Source organism: Gallinula chloropus, assembly GCF_964237585.1.
Source record: "Gallinula chloropus genome assembly, chromosome: 2".
NCBI lineage: Eukaryota > Metazoa > Chordata > Aves > Gruiformes > Rallidae > Gallinula > Gallinula chloropus.
The window spans coordinates 111,188,725-111,209,261 of record NC_140086.1 but is presented as its reverse complement, the minus strand read 5'-3'; the positions used below and the strand labels follow the sequence as shown (position 1 = coordinate 111,209,261).

At 45.6% G+C, this 20,537-nt stretch overlaps 1 protein-coding gene across 1 annotated transcript in view; it reads right to left on the bottom strand.

Moving 5' to 3' along the window:
• Positions 1 to 8,435, bottom strand: part of AVL9 (AVL9 cell migration associated) — a gene marked incomplete at both ends in the record, with an annotated part of 37,042 nt that extends 28,607 nt beyond the window's left edge. Inside the window, one exon of the mRNA XM_084280186.1 lies at positions 8,343 to 8,435. Coding sequence (XP_084136312.1) covers positions 8,343 to 8,435 — 93 coding nt within the window. The remainder of the gene's footprint in view (positions 1 to 8,342) is intronic.
• Between the last annotated feature and the right edge of the window lie 12,102 nt (positions 8,436 to 20,537).

The following is a 20,537-nucleotide window of genomic DNA, read 5'->3' as shown; positions in this document are numbered from 1 at the left end:
AAGGCACCAGAGAGGGCAGCTTCCTTAAAGAAATTAGAAGGTTCTTACTCTCGAATTACCTCTGCCTGACACAGCAAGTAGTATAGTTACTCAGTTGCATGCTCTGGTTCCCAAGGAGATGGAGCCCACACAGGCCAGCAGGAAGTTGTCAAATGGTACTGTGAATCCTCCTTTTTCTGGGAAATGGGAGGACTGGGGCTGTAGGTATGCTTTAAAGCATGTTTACTCTTCAGTTTAGACACAGACATATTATCACATACTGTTGAACTGATCAGCCCAAGCGACTGATCCCTTGTCTTACGGCCCACAAGCATTCAGGTTCTTTACCTCAGGATGTCTGATGGTCCCAGAAGAGATCATGCTGAGTCTGCTCCTTCCTTACAAGTGTCAACATTAGGTTTACTCCTGAGTGTGGACAAATCTGTCTCACTACCAAGTACAAGGCTGGGAAGTTACACAGCCAGAGCAACATGGGGGTTGGAACTAGATGATCTTTGAGGTCCCTTCCAAGCCAAAGTGCTCTGTGATTCCATGATTCTGACATGCTCTGCTCTCAGTAACGCCAGTGAAGCTGGCAGACCCATGCACTATCCCCCAGCATGTCAGAGCAGGCAAAGAACCCACTGTCACATCTTGTATCCCTACTTTCTGTGGGGATACCTACCTGCCTAGGTGTAATAATTCAGCACCACATAGCTAGGGGGCTGATTACCAAAAATCAGACATGTATCACAATAAAAGGCAACGTTAGCACAGGGAATGCAAAGTTGAGATTTCCAAGTTCAGATTTACACCAACTCAAATGACCGCTGTTCAGTGATTTTACTGAACCTCCCTCTGTTACACAGCTATCTATAATACATTGCCACTTTTATACAAGTGCCAAGAACCCAAGCTACTGTTTGAAAGCATTCTGAAATAGGTAGACAAAAGGTGTGGCAGAGGTAGAGAAAGACACATTTCACTGACAGCGTTAATTTATTTACTCAAAAGAAAGGTCAAGTTTCCTAGTACAGAATGTTTAAATAACTCCTTGGACGTTATGACACATACAAAGAACAGGCAGATCACAAGATGAAAGTTAATAATGAGGGCTGTGGGAAGGGTTATATAACTGCAAACTGGTATTCAGGAACCTTCTCCCGATTCGCACATCAAGGACAACTATGGAGAAAATATCCAGTATGGAAACCTTCAAAGAAATACTTTACTTCCTGTCTGGGCCTTCAAGGAAGCAACTGCAAGATTATCAAACCACAGCACTCCTTCCAACTTGAAAAACTTAACAAAGAAATAAAACAAAAAAATCCAAACAGAAACCCACCCTGTCTGGAGTTTTTCTTGAACAATAAACACAATATAGTAATTAAGTGGATTACATAGATATGCAATGGGTGGAACCAGTCATTAATTCTACACACTAGATCAGAATCTGTGGTATTGTTTACAGAAGTGAGAGACAGCAGTTAGATGTGTACGTAGTAACACATTGTGTATTACAAACGATTAGCATCTCATGCTAATTTGAGTAGCCTTTCTAATAAAAGCTAAAAGCTGATTTCAAAGTTTCAACCTGTGGAACATAAGCAAATCCATGTATTTTAGACAATAAACTAATCTTTGATACTCGATGTATGCTATGATTAATTTAGCGGCATCAAGCAATTTCATGCTCATAATGGTCCTTTAAAGTGCTTAGATAATATTATTACAAGCAGGGAATAAAAACAATGAAATTATGCTAATGTTTACAGGTTATCATCAACAGAGCCAGGAACAAATCCCTTCAGTTTGATTCCAGCCTAGCTCCTTTTCAAGTTATTTTTTGTTTCTGGGGTTTCTTTTAAAAGACCTTGTTTAATCACTAGAGAAGATTACCTACTGCACAGTAGCTGCCTACTGTACTCCCCCAAATCAAAGACATAAGGATTTTAAAGACATCAGAGGATACAATTCTTTTACACGGTTAAGAAAGCGTCAAGCCCATCTAACAGAATCACTGGGCTGGCAGAGATCAAGAGGAAAAAAAAAAAAAACGTAATTCTCCAGTAAAGTAGTCTTCCAAGACAATCAGCAGACAAATGGGGACTGAGACAGGCTGGAAGTGTTCCTCTTCAAAAAAGAAAAGAGAGATGCCTCCAGAAGGGCTGCCCACAGAAAGCAGGAAAGGGAGCGATTTCACTATTTCCCTCTTGGAAAAAATCCAGGACACAGGAGACCTGGAAATGCAGGCATTTCTCAAAAGGAGTTGACAAAAAGAGAAGATTGAACACCAGTTCCTCAGACATCTCCTAATTCTGCAAATAAAGTCAAGCTCAACTAGACAATTCTGCTTGGAGACACAGGCTCCCTAGGCTTAAGTGAAAATAGGCCACATGCATGGATTGATCAAGGCCTGTTATGTGCATCAGAAGAAGCATTTCCTTCTGGAGCTCAAGTCCTCAAAGCTCTCAAATGACAGGAGAGGCACATAGGGAAGGGAAGAAGTCTTAAAGTGCATTCTTCCTTCTCAAAGACCATACTCAGGCTTTTCTTTAAAACTTAGGTGTCAGCTGTTTCATTCCTGAACTCGAGTTTCCTTTGCATGCCAGGAAGAAAAACATGCAGTCAGGCAAGACAGGGGAATTGGTCTTCAAACACAAAAATATACCCACACAGACCCGAAACTGAAACACTACTTTGGAGAAAGAAAACATCACACTTATGTCAATACGTTCAAGCACTTTGACATATTTTAGGGCAAACTTTAGGATTCCACAAGAAAATGCCTTTCAGTGTGCACAATAATCCACTCTCATGTCTGTGACATCAAGTTTGAAAAGTCATTCTCGACGTGCACAAAGAAATGGGTCAAGATCAGCTGCTGCTGTTTTAGAGCAAGGATCCCAAGCCATGTGAGCTTGGGACTGCTCACCAACATGAGCAGACCATGACACACACAGTACCTTCCCCACTACCTACCCTTTTATTATCCTTTTCTACAACACAGTTTGAAGTGCATGTATTTAAATCAGGAGCAGTTTGGAAGACAGTCAAGCCCTTAGAAGGACATGCAAGACAACTATCATCTGCTGCACAAGGTCAGAGGCGATTTACAGAACTGCTCAGGACCCCAAGTGCAGAAAAACTGGGCCTTGCCACAAATTAAAGTGAGGTTATGGCTGGTGGTGACACAGGGTCCAAGTTGACTTGGATGCAACAGCCTCAAAACCTCATAGCATCAGTAGGAGATGGGGATTCTTGTGTCAGGTCAGGCATTACAGTAGTAAAAGGAACATCTACTTCAGCAGCAGCCAAGCAGTGGGCTTACAGACACTTGTAACTCTCTTGCACGTAAATTTTTCTAGCTTTGCCAAAACTTTCTTTCCTCTCCTTTTCACATCAGTTCTCATTTTAACTTTGCCTTCAAGACTAATGACTTTTAAAACACCTGAGATATTTTAAGCCTTCCTACACCCACAGAGACTATTATCTCTCTGCCTCCCTATGTAAATAAAGCTTGAAGACAAAGAGCTCGAATGAGGGTTGCGGCACACAGGATCACTAGTGGAGAACTACACCTCATGACACTCAGCGTTCCACCTTCACCATAAAGCAAAGGTGTCTTCATGTATCTTTTTTTCAACACACAACTTGTATTTGCTAGACAAACTCTGCAACTAGTTGGCTAGCTACAGATACTCCAGAACACTGTTTCTGGGGCAGGCTACAAATATATGCCCCAATGCTTTCATGAGTAGCACCAGAGAAGTTCCTACCACACCAAACCCATGATGAATGGACAAAAGTATGAGCAACAACATATGACAAAGAGCTGTGTTTGCTGTTCCTTTCTTATCAGTAGCAAACAGGTATCAAAAAAGCGTTGGGTGTTTTTTTGAGTGCTAATTTAATATCTGTAATTTATTTTCAAGTGAATGAAAACCATGATTGAATGAATACCACTCACATGCTCTGCCCATTTCAGGAAATCTGCTGATTGATTACAGGCCAAGGAGGGTTCCTGTAACAAGTCAGCCTTACACAGAAAGCACAGAAACCTGTCATGATGCTTGCTTCAACGGCTCATTGAGAGAGTGTCAAATAGTCAGTGGACCTTGCTTCCAGCCAAGCTCCTCCTCCTGTTCTCCAACCACTCTGCCTTAACCACCTCTTCTCCTTGGCAAAGAGATAGAGCAGCCAGCACTCTGAAAATCTCAGTCAGTAACTAAGAGGCCTGAAGAAGCAGACTGGCAATCTGCTCATGTAAAAAAACAAAAGCCTGCAGCTTCTCCAAAAGCTTGTGCCATCCACATTTGCTAGAGAAATCTTCTTCCAATGCATTCAGGATTTTTAATTTGCAAAATGCAATGTGCTGCATGCACACAGAACAAAGCCTCCCTAACAATGATTGGCAACTCCAGATTCTTAACAACTGCCCAGGAAACTGTACCCTCAGATGAAACAAGGTGCACCTGGTAAACCTTGGCTTTGTCTCCGACATAATGCTACTTCAGTCAGCAGGAAGATCCATGGCAGATCAGTGGGCCCTTGAAAGGAGCATGAGGAACACTCATCACATTCGTGCACTCAGTCGAAAGAAAAGAAACAGACCAATTCCCTGACTTTCCTTCTCTTTTGTAAACAAATGTGTATGGATTGTTTTTCAAGTCCGTATAAGAAGATGTTTCTATAAGTTTCCTAACTGCACATAAAAGTCCTTGCTCTACAGGTTAAACATTACACAGACTGTTAAGTTAATCAACAGGAAGAGCCGTATGCTTCAATGACCAAGCTTCAGAGGGAGCGTCAACTAACAAAAACACCTAGCATCAAGACACCTGCCTAACTCCACATCCATTTCCTAGTAAGACTGTGGAGAAACACAGAACCCAAAAGCAGCCTTCTCAGGCAAACCAGGTAAGTACCTGTTATGACAGGCAGGCTAGCTGCATGACCTCTCAATCTGAAGCTCTCCAAATCCACTCTGAATTACTGCTGGTTGAAAATTACTTCGAAATCCTGCATATGAGAAACTACTGATTGCAGAAAAGCAACATGCTGTGCGTTCACAGACAGTTCACAGCCACTCGTTCTTGTGCTAACAGTCTTTCAGCTTAAACAGTTGGGTTTTTCCTCCTTCTTCTTCACTTTCTGACAGCCTCCGTGTCAGACCGCATGTAATACAGTGGTTCAATGAATATTCCAAATGCCATGAGCAAATGTGGCCAAGAGAAAGAGAAGTCCCAGATGGCCACTTTGAAGACACTCTTTTCCAGTCCCTTGCTGTTCTCCTTGTGTCCAAGCAGCTCTCTTCTGCAGATCTCTGCTCAGCCAACAGAACCCATGAACCAATCGCCTCAAAACCAACCCACAAAAACAAGGTTTGCTTTTTTTGTCCCCTCAGTTCCCATCCACCTTACCACACAACTGCCTCTGCTTTCCAGCTGTGCAGAGGCAGGAGAGGAAAAAGGGAGAAAGTTCCCATATTCGCAGAGGCAGCTTAGAGTCTTTGTATAAAGACAGCCTCAAAATTGATTTTGTTTGCCTACCTAGCCAACCTCTTCTACATTCTTCTTGAAAACAAACTGCCCAAGGATCATTTCATACACTCCTAGAAATCAGAGAGAATCCAAATCCATTTTTCTTAAAGGTGGATCAGAATTTTAGTACCTCAATAAACATATTACTAAACTACAGGACTACATTTGTTGCCACTCTCGCCCACAAATCACACCACTTCCATGACTTGTTCTTGATCACACGCAGTCTCTTTCCTCTTCCAGAGGTCTCCTCATGTTAACTCCCAAATCTATACTGTTACTATTCATTCCTATTGCATGACTTTGTAATGCACCCCAACTCTATCATTCCAGCATTCCTTCTCATCCAGCTCTTGCATGACATTCCAGTCTTCCTTTTTAATACCGATTCCTCAAGTTTGCTCATCATAGTTAGATTTTACTGTGGAAATGATGCCAGAGCCACTGGTATGGGCCCAAACTCAGTGCATCTTCCAGACCAGCAGTTCTTCCTCTGACACAAACCTATTGCTGCTTCCTGTTCTTACCCAAGTACCATCTCTTGTACTAATTTTGCAGTTTCTCCACCTTAAAAAGAACCAAACCACCTTTCTTATTATTGTTGTTGCTGTTGTTAGTTCTGTGCAATCTATTATCAAGTTCCAGGTAGATTCAAACTACTTCGTTTCTTTTACAGATACAGTAAATCTATCATTTATTCATACAAAAGATGTAGGTTGGGCAGGCACACTCCACCTTTAGTCAATGCCTGTAGGACTCAAGTCTGTTTAGTTTCATGTTGTTAATTAATTCTTTCCTTCACTAATTCTCTAGAGCCTCACATAGTACTGATGTCAAACTCATTAGGCTATAACTGTGCAGCTCCCTGCCTCCAGTTCTTCGAGGAAACTATTTTTATAGTTCAGTAACAGATCTGCTAAATCAGAGGCAGAATATATTTAAAATTAGGTATCTGGTTAGATTTCCCTTAGGAAACCTGGCTGATTGCAGTTCTACCCACTATCATAACTTTAGTGCAGTTATTATCTCTGTGACACAGCTACCCCTTACCCTTCCCCAACCATCTTCCTCTCCAAAAGCCCAGGTTCGTTTCTTGAGATACGTAAAGATGACTTTGGTTCAGAGGTACTCACACCCAATTTTTGACAACACATGAAAATATATTTCAAGAAACGTTTTCCTGTCAGCAAGATAAAATTCACTGCCCCTAATTTATAGTCTGGGCTTGACTTTTTTGTTTGTTTGTTTCATTTTCTTCTTTGCATCAACATTGCGTAATGTTACAAGGGAAGAAATACAGGCCCAAAAGAAGAGCAGAAGCGACAAAAGCCACCTCTGTTTTTGTCTCCAGTCTGTCTTTTCTAAGAGGCCAACAAGAAGAGGGCAAAAATGCACTCATCCTCCTACAGACGCCCAACTAATGCTCATCTCTTAATGGTCTCTGACAAGAAAGTGACTGATAAATATTGCAAAACCTTCAACCTGGATGATCCAATTACTTTGTAGGAACTAATCCTGTGAACACGCACATGTGCCCAGCTCCCAGACACCCTGAGGAAAAAGGATGCGTTACAAAAACACGCAGGTCTTTCAGAAGGAGAGACTGAAGGATGCACACAATGAATTACTGTACTTGTGCTTCAGCCTCTGTTGGTACAAGGAACTGTTTTATATGTCACCATGCTGTGCTTATTTTGCTTCCTGAAGCATCAGCAAAGATTAACTTCTTTGCTACACAGTATGAAACGCGCTCATGTCAGACCAATTCTCACACAACAACGAGATTTGCTGCTGCCCTGGACATTTTTCTAAAGATTAAGGGCGCCCCATAGAAGAAGCCTCCCTGCAAGTCCAACATTATATTTATCTGCTCCGGGCACAGCAAAGCCACTGGGTGTGCAGCCCAGCGGGGCCACATCACCTCCCGTTTCAAGGGTTAAAAAAAAACAAAGCCAGAGCATAAAATACCTACGAAATACATAACATTACTCCACCTTACAGGCCACAAGAAGCAGTCAGGCGTTTATGAAAGAGAAGAGGCAAGCAAAGAAAAAAACAGCAGCGGGTTTGTACCCTCGGGCCATGAGGCTCCTTGGGTACAAGTACCTGTGAGAGTTCAACGCTGCTGCTGTGCTGCCTGGCTGGGCCGGCAGCGACAGAAAGCAGTTCCCTGTCAGAACGTATTAAACACTCAAGAAGCTCATGAAGTATCGTGACCGGAGCCGTCCCTTAGCTTTTGAAGGGAAACAGGGTAGGGGGTTGCAGGCCGGCGGCGGGGACCTCACCCCGCCGGCCCTCGCTCCGCCTCGCCCCCCGGCGGGAGCGCCGAGGCAGGACAGGGCGCAGTCACGTCCGCAGCGCAATAAACATTAACGGCCCGGAGCGGGCTGAGTCACGGCCCCGCCAGGCAGCCCCCGCCCCGCGTCCCAAGGCTGAGGGAACCCCCCGGACCCTTCCGCTGGGGAAGGGGGAGGCCGCAACCAGCGGGGGCCCTAACGTGCTTCGCGGCGCCTCGGCAGGTTTCAAAGCGCTCCCTTACCCTCCCCCTTGAGCTAAAGCAAACGCTCCACCACCACCACCACCACCACCCCGGCGCCATCAGACGCGCCCCCTCCCGCAGGTGCTCAAGCCTTCCCCACGGGGCTCCTGACAGGCCGCCCCGCTGCAGAGTGAGAGCAGCAGCCGGGCAGGAGGCGGCCGGCGACGGGGAGGGGACCCGGGGTAGGGCAGGGAGGGACGGGCAGGAGCAGAGGGGAGAGGCGAGAGACTAGGGGCACCCGCCGGCGGGAGAGGAGGCGGGCGGCACCCGCGCCCCATCACCTGGCAGCCCTTCTTGTGGTGGAAGCCCACCACCACGATGTGCAGCACCGGGCCCCGCGGGGGGGCGGCGCGCGGCGCACCCCGCTTCTCCATGGAGCCCCGGCGATGGCCGCTCTGGAGGATGCCGCCGTGCCCGGGCTATCGCTCCGCCTCCTGCCGCCAAAGGGTCCGACGGGGACAGAGCCCTGGCCGCCTGCGCTTCCGCAAGGCCCAGCCGCGGGAAGGCGGGGCGCCGTCGGCAGCGCCTCCCTTTTCCCGCTCCTCCCTTCCTCCCGCCCTCCCTCTCTCTCAGAGTGGGGGTTTGCTTGGGTTTGTTGCCTCAGGAGGTGCGCTAGGTTGTGGGGAGCGGAGTGCGGGTAGAAGCCCGCGCCCAGCCGCTTAAGGGCTGCTGCAGGAAAGCTCGCTTCATCGAAGGGACTCCCAGGGCCAGAGGGTTCGTTTTATCCCGCGGTCAGGAAAACACATCGTGGAGTCGCTCGGGCGTTGGTAGCCCACCGGACCTCGGCTGAGGCTTGCCTGCCGGTCCTCCCCCAGCTCCCCGCAGGCGCTGATGGTGCTGCCAGGCCTTAACAGTGCCTCCTCCTTCTTATGGTCGTCTTTTCTGGGAAGGTTTCCTCGCGAAGCCCGTCCCCCGAAGCGCAGAGGACAGCGCATCCTTCCAGCGTGAAGTCGTGCAGATTAACGGCAGTGCAAAGTGAAGCCTGGGATGGTTTCAGTTCAAGTGTGTCAGGTTGGTTGCTTAAGGTTAAAAAGAATGAGAAGAATCAAGGCTTCTTCCATTCGCAGTATTCTGCTGCTAAACACACATCACTACCCTTGAAAGGCAGTCCAAAGGCTTGTCCAAAAGCACTTGGCAAATTCAGTGTGTGAGGGAAAAAAAAATTAAAATCTTCCTCAGACCATGCACCCTCTTTAACCTTTGTTATGATTCAATTCTGGTTATTTAAAACAAGAGCATTTGCCAGAGACTCGTACTCTTAAAGATTCTCAGAGGAAATTGGAGGAAGAGATTCTTTTTCAAGAGAACTGTAGAAGAATGGTACTTAAAGAAAATCTCATCACTAACACAATACCCAGAGGCTCAAATTATAACAATAAAGCGTGTAATTACATGTTGTTCTTCGGCTGCAACAGAAGTGCCATTGTAGGAAAAAATATACTGTAGGGAACATGGGATAAGCTAAATGGAAGAATCCAGCTCTGTCAAGTGAATAATTTTTTACTAGTTTTAGCCTGTAACTTACTGTTTAGTATCATTTAACAAAAAAGAAAAACAATGACATATTGTCCATTATTTCCAGCAATAATGAGATATTGCCCTGGAAGATGCATGGTAGTGTTTATAGCTCATACTCAGTTCATTGAGTAAAGTGCAGTCTGGCATCATTCTTACCGCTATGGATTTTGCATTACAGAGGCATTGCAGTGCAGTGATACTGATGGATAAATGCAGCTTATTATTTCTCTGAACAGATGATTTTTTTTCCCCCCCAATCGAAATTTTCTTTCCCAAGTCAATAAAAATGTTGGACTGACAACATCAGCAAGTTCTAGGCAAACTGGCATCATCTGGTTTTGTTTTCACAGCTCACACGGTGTATCTATTTCACAGCGTGTATTTATGAGAAAGAAAGGAAGGTGAGAACTGCTATGAAATGTAAGCTCATGGGAAAATTCTCAGCTGGAATTTCCTTTCTCAGCACATAGCTAATAAACAGCACTGAAAACTCAGCCCCGTGAGTTCTTCTATTGCTCAGAGGTAATATTTTACTTAAGTACAACCAGTTACAATATCATTACTATATTATTTGTAATTTTCTAGTCATTCTGATTTTCGTAGCAATAAGGAGTTCTCAACTTGGTTCATGTGCAGTGAGGCTCTTTGAAATGGACAGGCTTTACCTGGACAGTATAATAATATATGTCTGGAAGTAACATCAGAGAGCAGTGTCTGTGGTAGCTGTGAGTTGTGCTGGATTTGTTAGGCATAGCCCAGCTTCCTAACAAACAAAATTGTGTATTTCTGGAGATAAGCATGTAGACAAAAAATAGTAACTCTGGAATTTCTGTTGAAGAAAAGCATTTCTTTTGGGTGGCAATCTCATTTTGTGTTTGCAGTAGGGATTTTTTCTTAAGTTCTTGTCCTGAATTTCAGAAGAATGTTGAGTTGTGTGCAGTAAGGATCATAACACTTGTTGGAATTATGCCTGACTTGGAAATGTATGTAAAAGAAATAGGAAAGAGAAAAGACTACAGAAGAATTGTTCAGATGTACATTTAATTAATGTCTCAGAGTATTAAAATCTGGGAAAACATTTTTACAAAGATAAAACTCTTAAGTATGAATATAAAATATGGAAAAATAACCATTAGCTAAGTAAAAGAAAAACAGCTCAAATAATTATTTTATGCAAAAAATGGGAAAACGCAGTAAGAGGGAAAAACACTTGCCATGTGAAGGGCACAGTCATTAAGGTGAATGAAAATGCTGAGGGTTTCCTGTTGGTTTCTGCTGGACCCAGACAAAGGTATGCGAAAGATAGAGCATACGGAAGTGGACCTCACCCATGAATAAATAAAAGTAAGGGGGAACACTACTAATGACAAACACCCCAGGTGGTATTATCTTCTCAGGCACTGTCCTAGGAGCCACTTCTCCAACTATGCAGCTGGTGGGTGAGGAGACCCTTCACCCTTGGCCAAGATGTTGGCTAATGTAACCTATTTAGAACCCTTACCTGGAGAGATGGGTAAGTGAATATTTGATATGCTTTAAAGTTGTTGTCACAGGTGGTTGGCTAACACACATGTAGTATTCGGTGTGCCTGTGAGTTGTGGTATGTGCCATGAATCACCAGTGGGCTGTAATAGTGAATGTTGTTAATTGTCTGTGGGCAGTAATAGTGAATTTTGTGACTGTTGTGGGTTGTAATAGTGCATTTTGTGACTCTTTACAACCCTGCAGTCGAGTGTCTGCCCAAGTGCAGCAGGCCTCCCGCCTGTGTGTGTGCAGAACTGCCTTTTTCCACCTTGCTGGTCTTGGTTTGTTAGCAATGTAGTTGGAACTCACCCTTGAATGAATGAGTGCTCTGAGCACAATAAAACTAGGCAAGATGTTAAAAAAGGGAGAGAACTGGAAGGACGTGAAAATAGATGACCGAGCAAGGGAATAGTTTGGAATTTTTGCTCTAAGAAGGAGAGCGATTATGTAGCAGATGAAAAAAAACCAACCAATGCCAACATAAACCACTACAAACCAAACCAAAAAGTCCCAATGTTTTTAATTCCTTACACAGCAAACTTCATATGAAGTCCTTGGGGTGCGCAAGACCATCACGGTTGTCTGTTCCCTGGTTTGCTGCAAGCCCTGGGCTCCGGAAACCCATGCTGGATACCTGCCCACCCGCTCCATGGCTTCACCAGGGAGTAAATCAAATAATGCTGTTCATTAGAAACCCAGGTGTAAAACAGTAATTGTCCTCATGGTCCACTGCCTACTGGCTGTGGAGTTCAGGACCTTAAAGCCAGAGGAGCTGAAGAGCGCAGAAGTCCTTTTTCCTGTAGAACCAGTTTTCACAGCAAAGCTCTACTTCCATGTTTTATTCCTACCATTAAGATGAAGTTGTTTTCTCACATCTTGTGAAACAGAGATGCAGTGCTGCTTCTGTGCACACTGGCAAAGAGCACTCACATTTGAATGCTCTCCTACTTGCTCTTTGATCAGTAAGACTTGGGAAGCAGGTAGGAGAGATGAGCCCATGGCTTGTATCCTACCAAAGAGAGTAGGGGTGCAAGCTGGGGGCAATGAAACTGGCTTTTTTTTTTTTGTTCCTAACAAGGCCTTTGCTGTTCTGACTACTATCACTAGCCATGGTGAAATGGGAGATAAACAGGCTAATTTTCTATCTGGTATTGGGTGAGGAAACCAATTTCCATGTTTTGGAAGATGACCAGTCAGACCCAGCGCTGAGCCTCCTCCCCGCTGTATAGCAGCAGTTCCCTCAGCCTGCCCTTGTGCCCCAGCCCCTCACCCTCTTGATGGCATTGGGCTGGGCCCACACCATGTCTGCTTGAGCAGACCAGAATGGTACACAGGTCTCATCATAAGGTCTCAAAAGTGCCAAATAAGAGAGGAGGATGTTTTTATGTTTTTGCACTGTGGGTTTATTCTGGATTTTGTTGGGGTTTTAAAATTTTTCATTGGTCAGTCTCGCCAAAACTTCTTCCTGTCAGAACCAAAGTCTTGTGCTTCTGCAAAGGAAGAGCTGTCTCTCCACCTTGAATGTTTCCAGGGATGGGGCATCTACCTTCTCTGATGGTCGGTTGCTATTGCCAGTGCAGTGTGAGGGCTTTTTCACCCACCCATATTGTAGTCGAGGCGAGAGCTGGCTGAGGACAGCCACCCCACACTGGCTTTCTCAGCCTCGGACTGACAAAACCTCCGTGGTGCTACAGGGGAGTGCAACACACTCCAAGGTGTCCTGCAGTCTCTGACAGTCCTCATCAACACCCAGTAGTGTCCAGTGGTTCTCAGTGGTCTCCAGCAGCATCCAATGGTGTCTGGTGGTCTCTCATGCTTTTAGAGGTGTCTGGCAGTTTCTGGTGGTGTTCAGTGGCGTCCGGTGGTCTCCAACAATTCTTGGTGGTCTCCATCTGCGTCTGGTGGTCTCCAGCAAGCCTAAGGACTCCTCCTGGTGCAATGATGCTGCCGGCCAGAAGATGTCAGCTCTTCTCCTCCCCTTCCCCAGGGCTCAGGGCAGAGGAGATGACTCCTCTCTATGAGTAGGGGGTTGGGGTGGGAAAGCAAGGTTCATCACAGATGATGAAGAAACAAATGTGGAATGGTCTTGTAGAAGGCAGCATCCCATGATCAGAAATAAAAGGGATTGCAACATCAGAAATGTTTTGCCAACAAAAGTTAGCGCGGACACAAAAAAGCCAACTGCCTCCCTGTGCCCACCCTCAGCCTCACCTGCCATCTCACAGCAAGGCACTACCTGACAAATGCCAAAATAGCAGAAAGGAAGGCTTGGTAGGTCCTCCAAAATTGCCACCGTTTCCATCCGGGAAACTGATGCCCCTACTTTCCTTCCTAGGGGTGATTTTACATCTGTTAGGTCTGGTGGATACTGGAGCTGAAGTTACTGGTTTACATAGTAATATTAATATGAAAAGCTCTATCACAGGTCTGCAGATTAGGGGGAAATCTAACCCCTGCCCTCTGAGCTAAGGTTAATAGGAAATGCCCCTTCGTTTACCACAATGTTGTTAATTGCCCCAGTTAAAGAATATATTTTGGGCATTGGTGTGTTGGCAGGATGAACAGTTGCATCTTTGATGGTTGCTTCTGCTTCAAGACTTGGCAAGCAGGATTCACTATTCGATCTATAACCATCTTGCATGGATTCTCAAAGTGGGGTCCTGTTGAGTTGTCCGTGGCCGCCAAGATGGTGACTGTAAAACACTATCATGTTCTGCGGGGAGAGGAGCTTTCTCAAATCATCCAGGCGCTTCAACAAGAGAGAATTTTTTAGGAAACCATGACTTACTTTTAATAATCCAATTTGTCCTGTTAGAGAGCCAGATGGCACTTGAATCATAGAATCATAGAATGGCATGGGTTGGAAGGGACCCCAAGGATCATAGAGCTCCAACCCCCCTGCCACAGCCAGGGCCACCAACCTCCAGGCCTGGATGTACACAAGGTTGCCCAGAGTACCATCCAACCTGGCCTTGAAGGTTGAGTCCCTTGAGAAGGACTGTAGATTATAGAGAACTGAGTAAAGTCACCCCCTCACTTGCAGGTTACTCTTACAGAAACACTTAGCAAAATTTATGACCCTGGAAGGTAGAGATAGATGTCACTCACACTTTCTGGACGATAGCCATTGCTTCAGGAAGCCCAAACCAGTTTACCTTTACCTGGCAACAGGAGCAATACACTTGCAAAGTATTGCTTTGGGGATACAAACACAGTCCCTCCATTTGCCGCCAGATGATGACAGCTGATGTAGCACTGCGGTCAGGTACCGTTACTGTTTAGCATTATATTGATGATCTGTCGATCATGGCAGAGTCACAAGAAGCCACTGAAGTAGCTACCGAGTTGCTGCAAGCATATTTACAGGACCGAGGCCGGGTGATTGATCTCATGAAAATACAGGGCCCTTGTACTGTTGTACAATTCTTGGAGATAGTTTGGTGTGGACACATTAGAGAAATACCAAAGAAGGCACAGCAAACACTCTGGTGATTTCCTGTATCAACCACAGTAGAAGAGCTACAGACTTTCTTGGGACTTTTAGGGTATTGCAAAACTTTTATTCCATATCTGGCCATGTTAATGCATGCTCTGCAGAAATTAACTTGGAAAATCATTTGGCAGTGGACCAAGCAACAGTGAGAAACCTTTGATGACTGCAAAAATGTTTTTGGTTGTGCATGCACAATTATACAATTACACACTCCTTGGCGAGGATATCCTTTCGAATCAGAATTAACAGTTCTAGATGATAGAGCCTGGTGGGGACTGTGGGCTGAAAAAATCAGAAAGAACTCATTCTTTTTGGTTCAAGGCATTACAAGGATCTGCTGTACATGATACCCCAAGGGAAAAACAAGTTTTAGCTGTAGTTTGGGCACTGCAAGAAATTGAAAGAATCACAGGCCAAGGCAGCAGGACTGTACACGCTCATGGGTGGGTTTCTGATGCTTCTGTTAGGGCCCATGCAGAAGTAGCTCAGGCGGCTACGCATTGGAAATGGAAACTTCATTCTGGAACGATTTCTACTGGGAAAAGCACAGGTAACCACTCCACGCACCACTCTCCTAGGAACTATATTGCTTAATCATTTGCCCGGCTAGGAGAAGCTCTTCTTGGAGAAATCCCTACATCTCCTGTGGAGGAAGCTCCCCCTTATGACAAGTTATTGGAAGAGCGCAGAAAAGGCGCTTGGTTTACCGACATACACAGCGACTGGGCAAAGGCAGTGGAGAGCAGTTCCATATGCTCTGCTTCCAGGAGTCATATCTCCTGGCAGTGTGGGCATTGCTTACACACTGACAGTTGGGTTGTATACAAAAGCCTCTCAGTGTGGTTACGTGGGCCCGGCAGGATTGGTGTGTACAAAAATGCCTTATATGGGGGCCAGATACAGGGCAACAAGTTTGGCAATGTGTAAAGAGCTGTCCTTTAAAAGAAAGACACGCCTCAGCTCATCAAAAAGATGATCTGCTTGAGTCACAAAATAATCATAGAATCATAGAATTGTCTTGGTTGGAAGGGACCCTTTAGATCATCAAGTCCAACCATCACCCTAACCTGCCAAAACCACCACTAAGCCATGTCCCTAAGCACCACATCTAACTGTCTCCTAAATACCTCCAGGGATGGAGATGCCACCACTTTGCTGGTAAACTAAGTACTGAAAGGATGTGGACAGGAAGGTTTCAAGGGAAATCTTGCTCCTACACTTCCTTTGTTTCCATTCTGGAACCCTAGAGATGTGCAGGGCAGAGCTGTAGCTTGAGCTCTCCCAGCTGTGGACATGCCTGGGGATCCACCAGCCGCAGGGAGGAGAGTAGCTGGACAGCAGCACTGCAACAAGGGAGGAGCCTGGGGGTGCTGATACGAGCATCCGCTCATTGTATTTCAAGCCTCTATTTTGAAAGGATCTTTACTAATATCATGACTATCATGAAACAGAGAGGCAGGGTCAGACATGACATTAAGAAACACTTCTTTGCCAAGGGGCCAGTAAAACCCTGGACCAGGCTTCCTGGAGGGGTGCCCCCTCTCTCAGCCCTGTCAGTGTTTGAGGCATTTGCACAACGCCCTTATGTCCATGCTTTAACTTTGGTGAGCCCTGGTGGTCAGGCCAGTTGGACAAGATGGGCCTTGTAGGTGCCTTCCATCTGAACTATTCTACACCATTCCCATTCCATTCCATTCTATTCCATTTCATTCCAACTTTCCATTCATTTCCACGCTACTGTACGCTATTCTATTCCCTCTGCTCACTATCAATCTAGTAATGATGAGACCGTGATTTGCCTGGAATGCCAAGAGCTAGTCAGTTCTAAAAAAATATTTGAAGAACACCAAGACAATTATGCATCTGTCATTTCATTTTATTTTTTCTTACTTTCTTTTGCCATGACAACTGTGTACTGTCATGGCTTTTGCCATTTTCTTTTGTCTTTGGCTGTGCCATTCACCATTTGCCTTTTGCCATTTGCCTTTTGCCAATTTTTGCCATTTGCCAATTCTTGCTGAATTATCCTGAATTGTGCTCAATTGTGGCAATTTGTGCTCTTTTTTTTTGCCAATTTCTGCCAAATTGTGCCTTTTTTGTGCATTTTGGTGCTTTTTCCCCCCATTTTTGCAGCAATTTTGGATGAATTGTGCCAATTTCTGCCAATTTCTACCTTTTTAGCTTTTTTTCCCTGAATTGGTCTGAATTGTACCCTTTTTGTGCCAAATTTGTGGCAATTCACTGCTATTTTTGCCAAATTGTGTCGAATTGTGCCGTTTTGGTGCCCTTTTTGTGCCGTTTTTGCGGCAGTTTGCGGCAGTTTTTGCCTTTATTTTGGTACTAATTTGTGCCTTCTTCATGCCAATTTGTGCCAAATTGTGCTGAATTGTGGAGATTTGTGCCTTTTTTGTTCCAATTTGTGCCTTTTTAGTGCCTTTTTCTGCCAATTTGTGACAATTTTTGCAGAACCTTTTTCTGCCCTTTTTGTGCCATTTTTGTGGCAATTTCTGGGAATTTTTGCCTTTTGTGTGCCATTTGTGCCTTTTGTGTGCCAATTTGTGCCTTTTTTGCAGAATAGTATACATTTGTACCTTTTTTTGTTCCAAATTATGCATTTTTGTGCCAATTTGTGCCATTTTTGTGACCTTTTTAGTGGCAATGTCTGCCAATTTTTGCTGAATTGTGCAGAACTGTGGCAATTTGTGCCTTTTTTCTGCCACTTTGTGCCAAATTGTGCCTTTTTTGTGCATTTTTGTGCATTTATTGTGCCCTTTTTGTGGCAATTTGAGACAATTTTTGACTAATTGTGCCAATTTGTGCCAATTTCTGCCTTTTTTGCTTTTCTTTTACAAATTATGAGCTTTTTGTGGCAACTTGTGGCAAATTTTGCCAATTTGTGCTGATTTCTGCCCTTTTGGTGCCATTTTTGTGGAAATTTGTGGCATTTTTTGCCTTTTTTGTTCCAATTTGTGCTGAATTCTGCTGAATTGTGGAAATTTGTGCCTTTTTTGTTCCAATTTGTGCCTTTTCTATGCCTTTTTGTGCCAAAATGTGGCAATTTTTTCGAACTGTGCTGAATTGTGCCAATTTCTGCCAATTGTGCCAAACTATGGACAATTTTGCCTTTTTTGTTCCAATTTGTGCATTTTTGTGCCAATTTGTGCCCTTATTGTGACTTTTTTGTGCCAATTTGTGCCAAATTGTGAGGAATGGCGGAAATTTGTGCCTTTTTAGTTCTAATATGTGCCTTTTTGGTGCTAGTTTGTGCCTTTCTGGTGCTAGTTTGTGCCCTTTTTATGCCATTATTGTGGCAATTTTTGCCTTTTTTGTGGCAATTTGTGCCTTCCTTTGTGCCAGTTTCTGCCAATTGTGCTGAATTCTGGAAAATTGTGCCTTTTTTGTTCCATTTTGTGCATTTTTTGCAATTTTGTGCCTTTTTTGTGACTTTTGTGGTAATTTGTGGCAATTTATGGCATTTTTTGCTAAATTGTGCCATTTGTGCCAATTTCTGCCTTTTTTGCCTTTTTTTTTTTTTAGCTGAATTCTGCCAAATTTGTGCCCTTTTTGTGGCAATTTGTGGAGCACGAGCAGCAGCAGGCAGTGAGCCAGCCCAGATGGGCCGGAGGGGCCCTGAGAAGGGGTCCTGCTCAGTGCTGCAGAGGAAGGCAAAAAACCCCCGGGGACCAGTGCCAGTCCACCCCGGGGGAAAATTCCTTCCTGACCCCAGCAGCAGAGCTGGTGATCAGCTAGTCCCTGAGCATGTGCGCAAGACCGGCTCCCTCCTCCCACCGGCTGGTCACGCCTCCCAGGAGATGCCCTAGCCCTGTTCTCCCTCAGCCTGGAGCCATCTCAGGAGCTGCCCTGAGTGGCCAGGTGTCCCCGGCCTGATGGACCTCGGGGACAAGTGTCCTTCCCTTGCGCTCGTTGGGAACACCAGCAGGCGCTGCAAAGCAGCAGGAGCCTTGCCACTTCCATACATCCCATTTCTTACAGCTGCGCTGCTGCCCCTGGCTCGATGGCAGGTGAGGATGGTGTAGCATCTCCAGAAGGCATTCCCTGGCGCTGGCCATGGCTCTCCAGTGGAAAAGGCCTGAGAGCCTCAGGCACCTCCAGGAATAGGTGATGGTTTCCATGCTGTGAGGGGCTTCTGCCTGTTCCCCAAGGCTGAAGCAAGATTTGTATCCATCAGGTAAGATTCCAGGGTAGCCCTGCTGCAGTAAAGCACCTCCAGTATAGCCTCATCCAGGTCTTCCTCCCTGAGGAATTCCAGCAGTAGCTCCTGAGGACATCCTCTGAGATGTCTTCTTCCATCTGCCCCGGCAACAGCTCTGTTTGCGGGACAGGGCAGCAGCCTGCCCAGGGACACGGTAACTGCTGCGTTGCCGGGTGACAGCCCCGTGAGGTGGCAGTGATGCCTGGTGTGAAGCCCTGCCCACCGCAGCTCCACCCACACGAGCCCCTCCCACATCAGCAACGCCCATCAAAGCTCCGTCCGCTGGAGCCCCGCCCACCCAAGCCCCACCTGCCAGCCCTCCACCCAGCACCCAAAGGCATTCCTAGATATGCAATTCCCAGTCAGTAAAAGGCAGAGGAAGGCTGCAGGAAGAGAACGAGAAATCACCAAGAAAAAGACCTCCAAACTGCAAGCAAAGCACTTACAAAGTTTTACTACAGATACTTTCATCAGTGGCTGCTGTGCCAGCAGATGAGGGTTGGTGTGGCTCCATAGATGAATACCAAGGAGCAGCAGCACATTTCTGTGCTGTTCCAGTTCTCCAAGCTGTCTCCAAGCTGCTCTTTTGCAGCCACCACCTCAGCAGGCTGTTTCCCTGGGCAAAGCTGGGGTGTAAGGAAGGAAGAGAAGAAGCAGGAGTGTGAGAGTGTTCAAAACGCTGTATTGCCTTTGTAAGGATTACAGCCCTGCCCAAGAACAAGAAGGGACAATCCCTGAAAGTGATTTACCTAGGATTTTCTTGCAGGTGGCGTTTAGAGGCCTTGCTCTTTGGAGAGACTTTGGAGAGGTCCTGCTTTTCTGAGGGAAGAAAAACAGTGCTCCAAGGAGAAACTGTGGAATGAAACAGTCATGTCACACTACAGCTATAAATCTCATCTCATGGAAGCAGATCTAGTTTCAAAAGTAGCTCACTTTTTATACACTTTGGCATGTTTGCAGTGGTCCCTTGTATGTTTTTAATGAACAGTGCTTACGGGGGGGTTCGTCCATTTCTCCAACACCAGACCACTTCTAACCCATTGATTCATTAATAAGTACCTGCAAACCACAAATTCTGCATCCCTTATTCTGTGTGATCCTTGTTCTGAGTCTGCAGACCACCGTTACCAGAAGGAGGTAGTGAATATAAATGCAGCAGAGAGAGTTTCAGCATAAGCCACCAGGTACCGTCCTTTCAGTATTGCTGACTTGCCCAATTCCCTTCCCCAAATCCTTCTTGTGTGCCCCAGCTTCCTCCTCTGTTTGGGAAGAGCATCTACACCCCTTCCACACTGTGAACTCTAATTTGTTAACTGTTTGGACTAGAAAAAAGGCAGATCCACCTTCAGGAGAGGGAAGTGCTGAACCCAGCAGTGCCCCTCTATTGTGAAAAGACACTGGATTTATTGCCAGTCCAGACTTACTTCCAGTGCCGGTCCTGACTGGGATGCTCTCACCTTGAATCAGAGGGAGGTGCATTCTCTCTGGCACTGACTCTCTCATCATTAGACACCTCCCACCTCAGTGCTGGGTTTGGCCCCGATTGGGTGCCCCACTGGGTGCTCTATTAGGGACTCTCTGTGTGTTGGTGGTTTAATGCTGGTACCCGTGTTCTGTTGCTGTGGCTTGCATACCCAACTGTTTCCTCTGGCACAGCTAGCGAATCAGCCCTTCCCTTGCAGCTCTTTACAGCGTGTGACGGGCAGTAGGTAGGAGTGCAATGTTTTC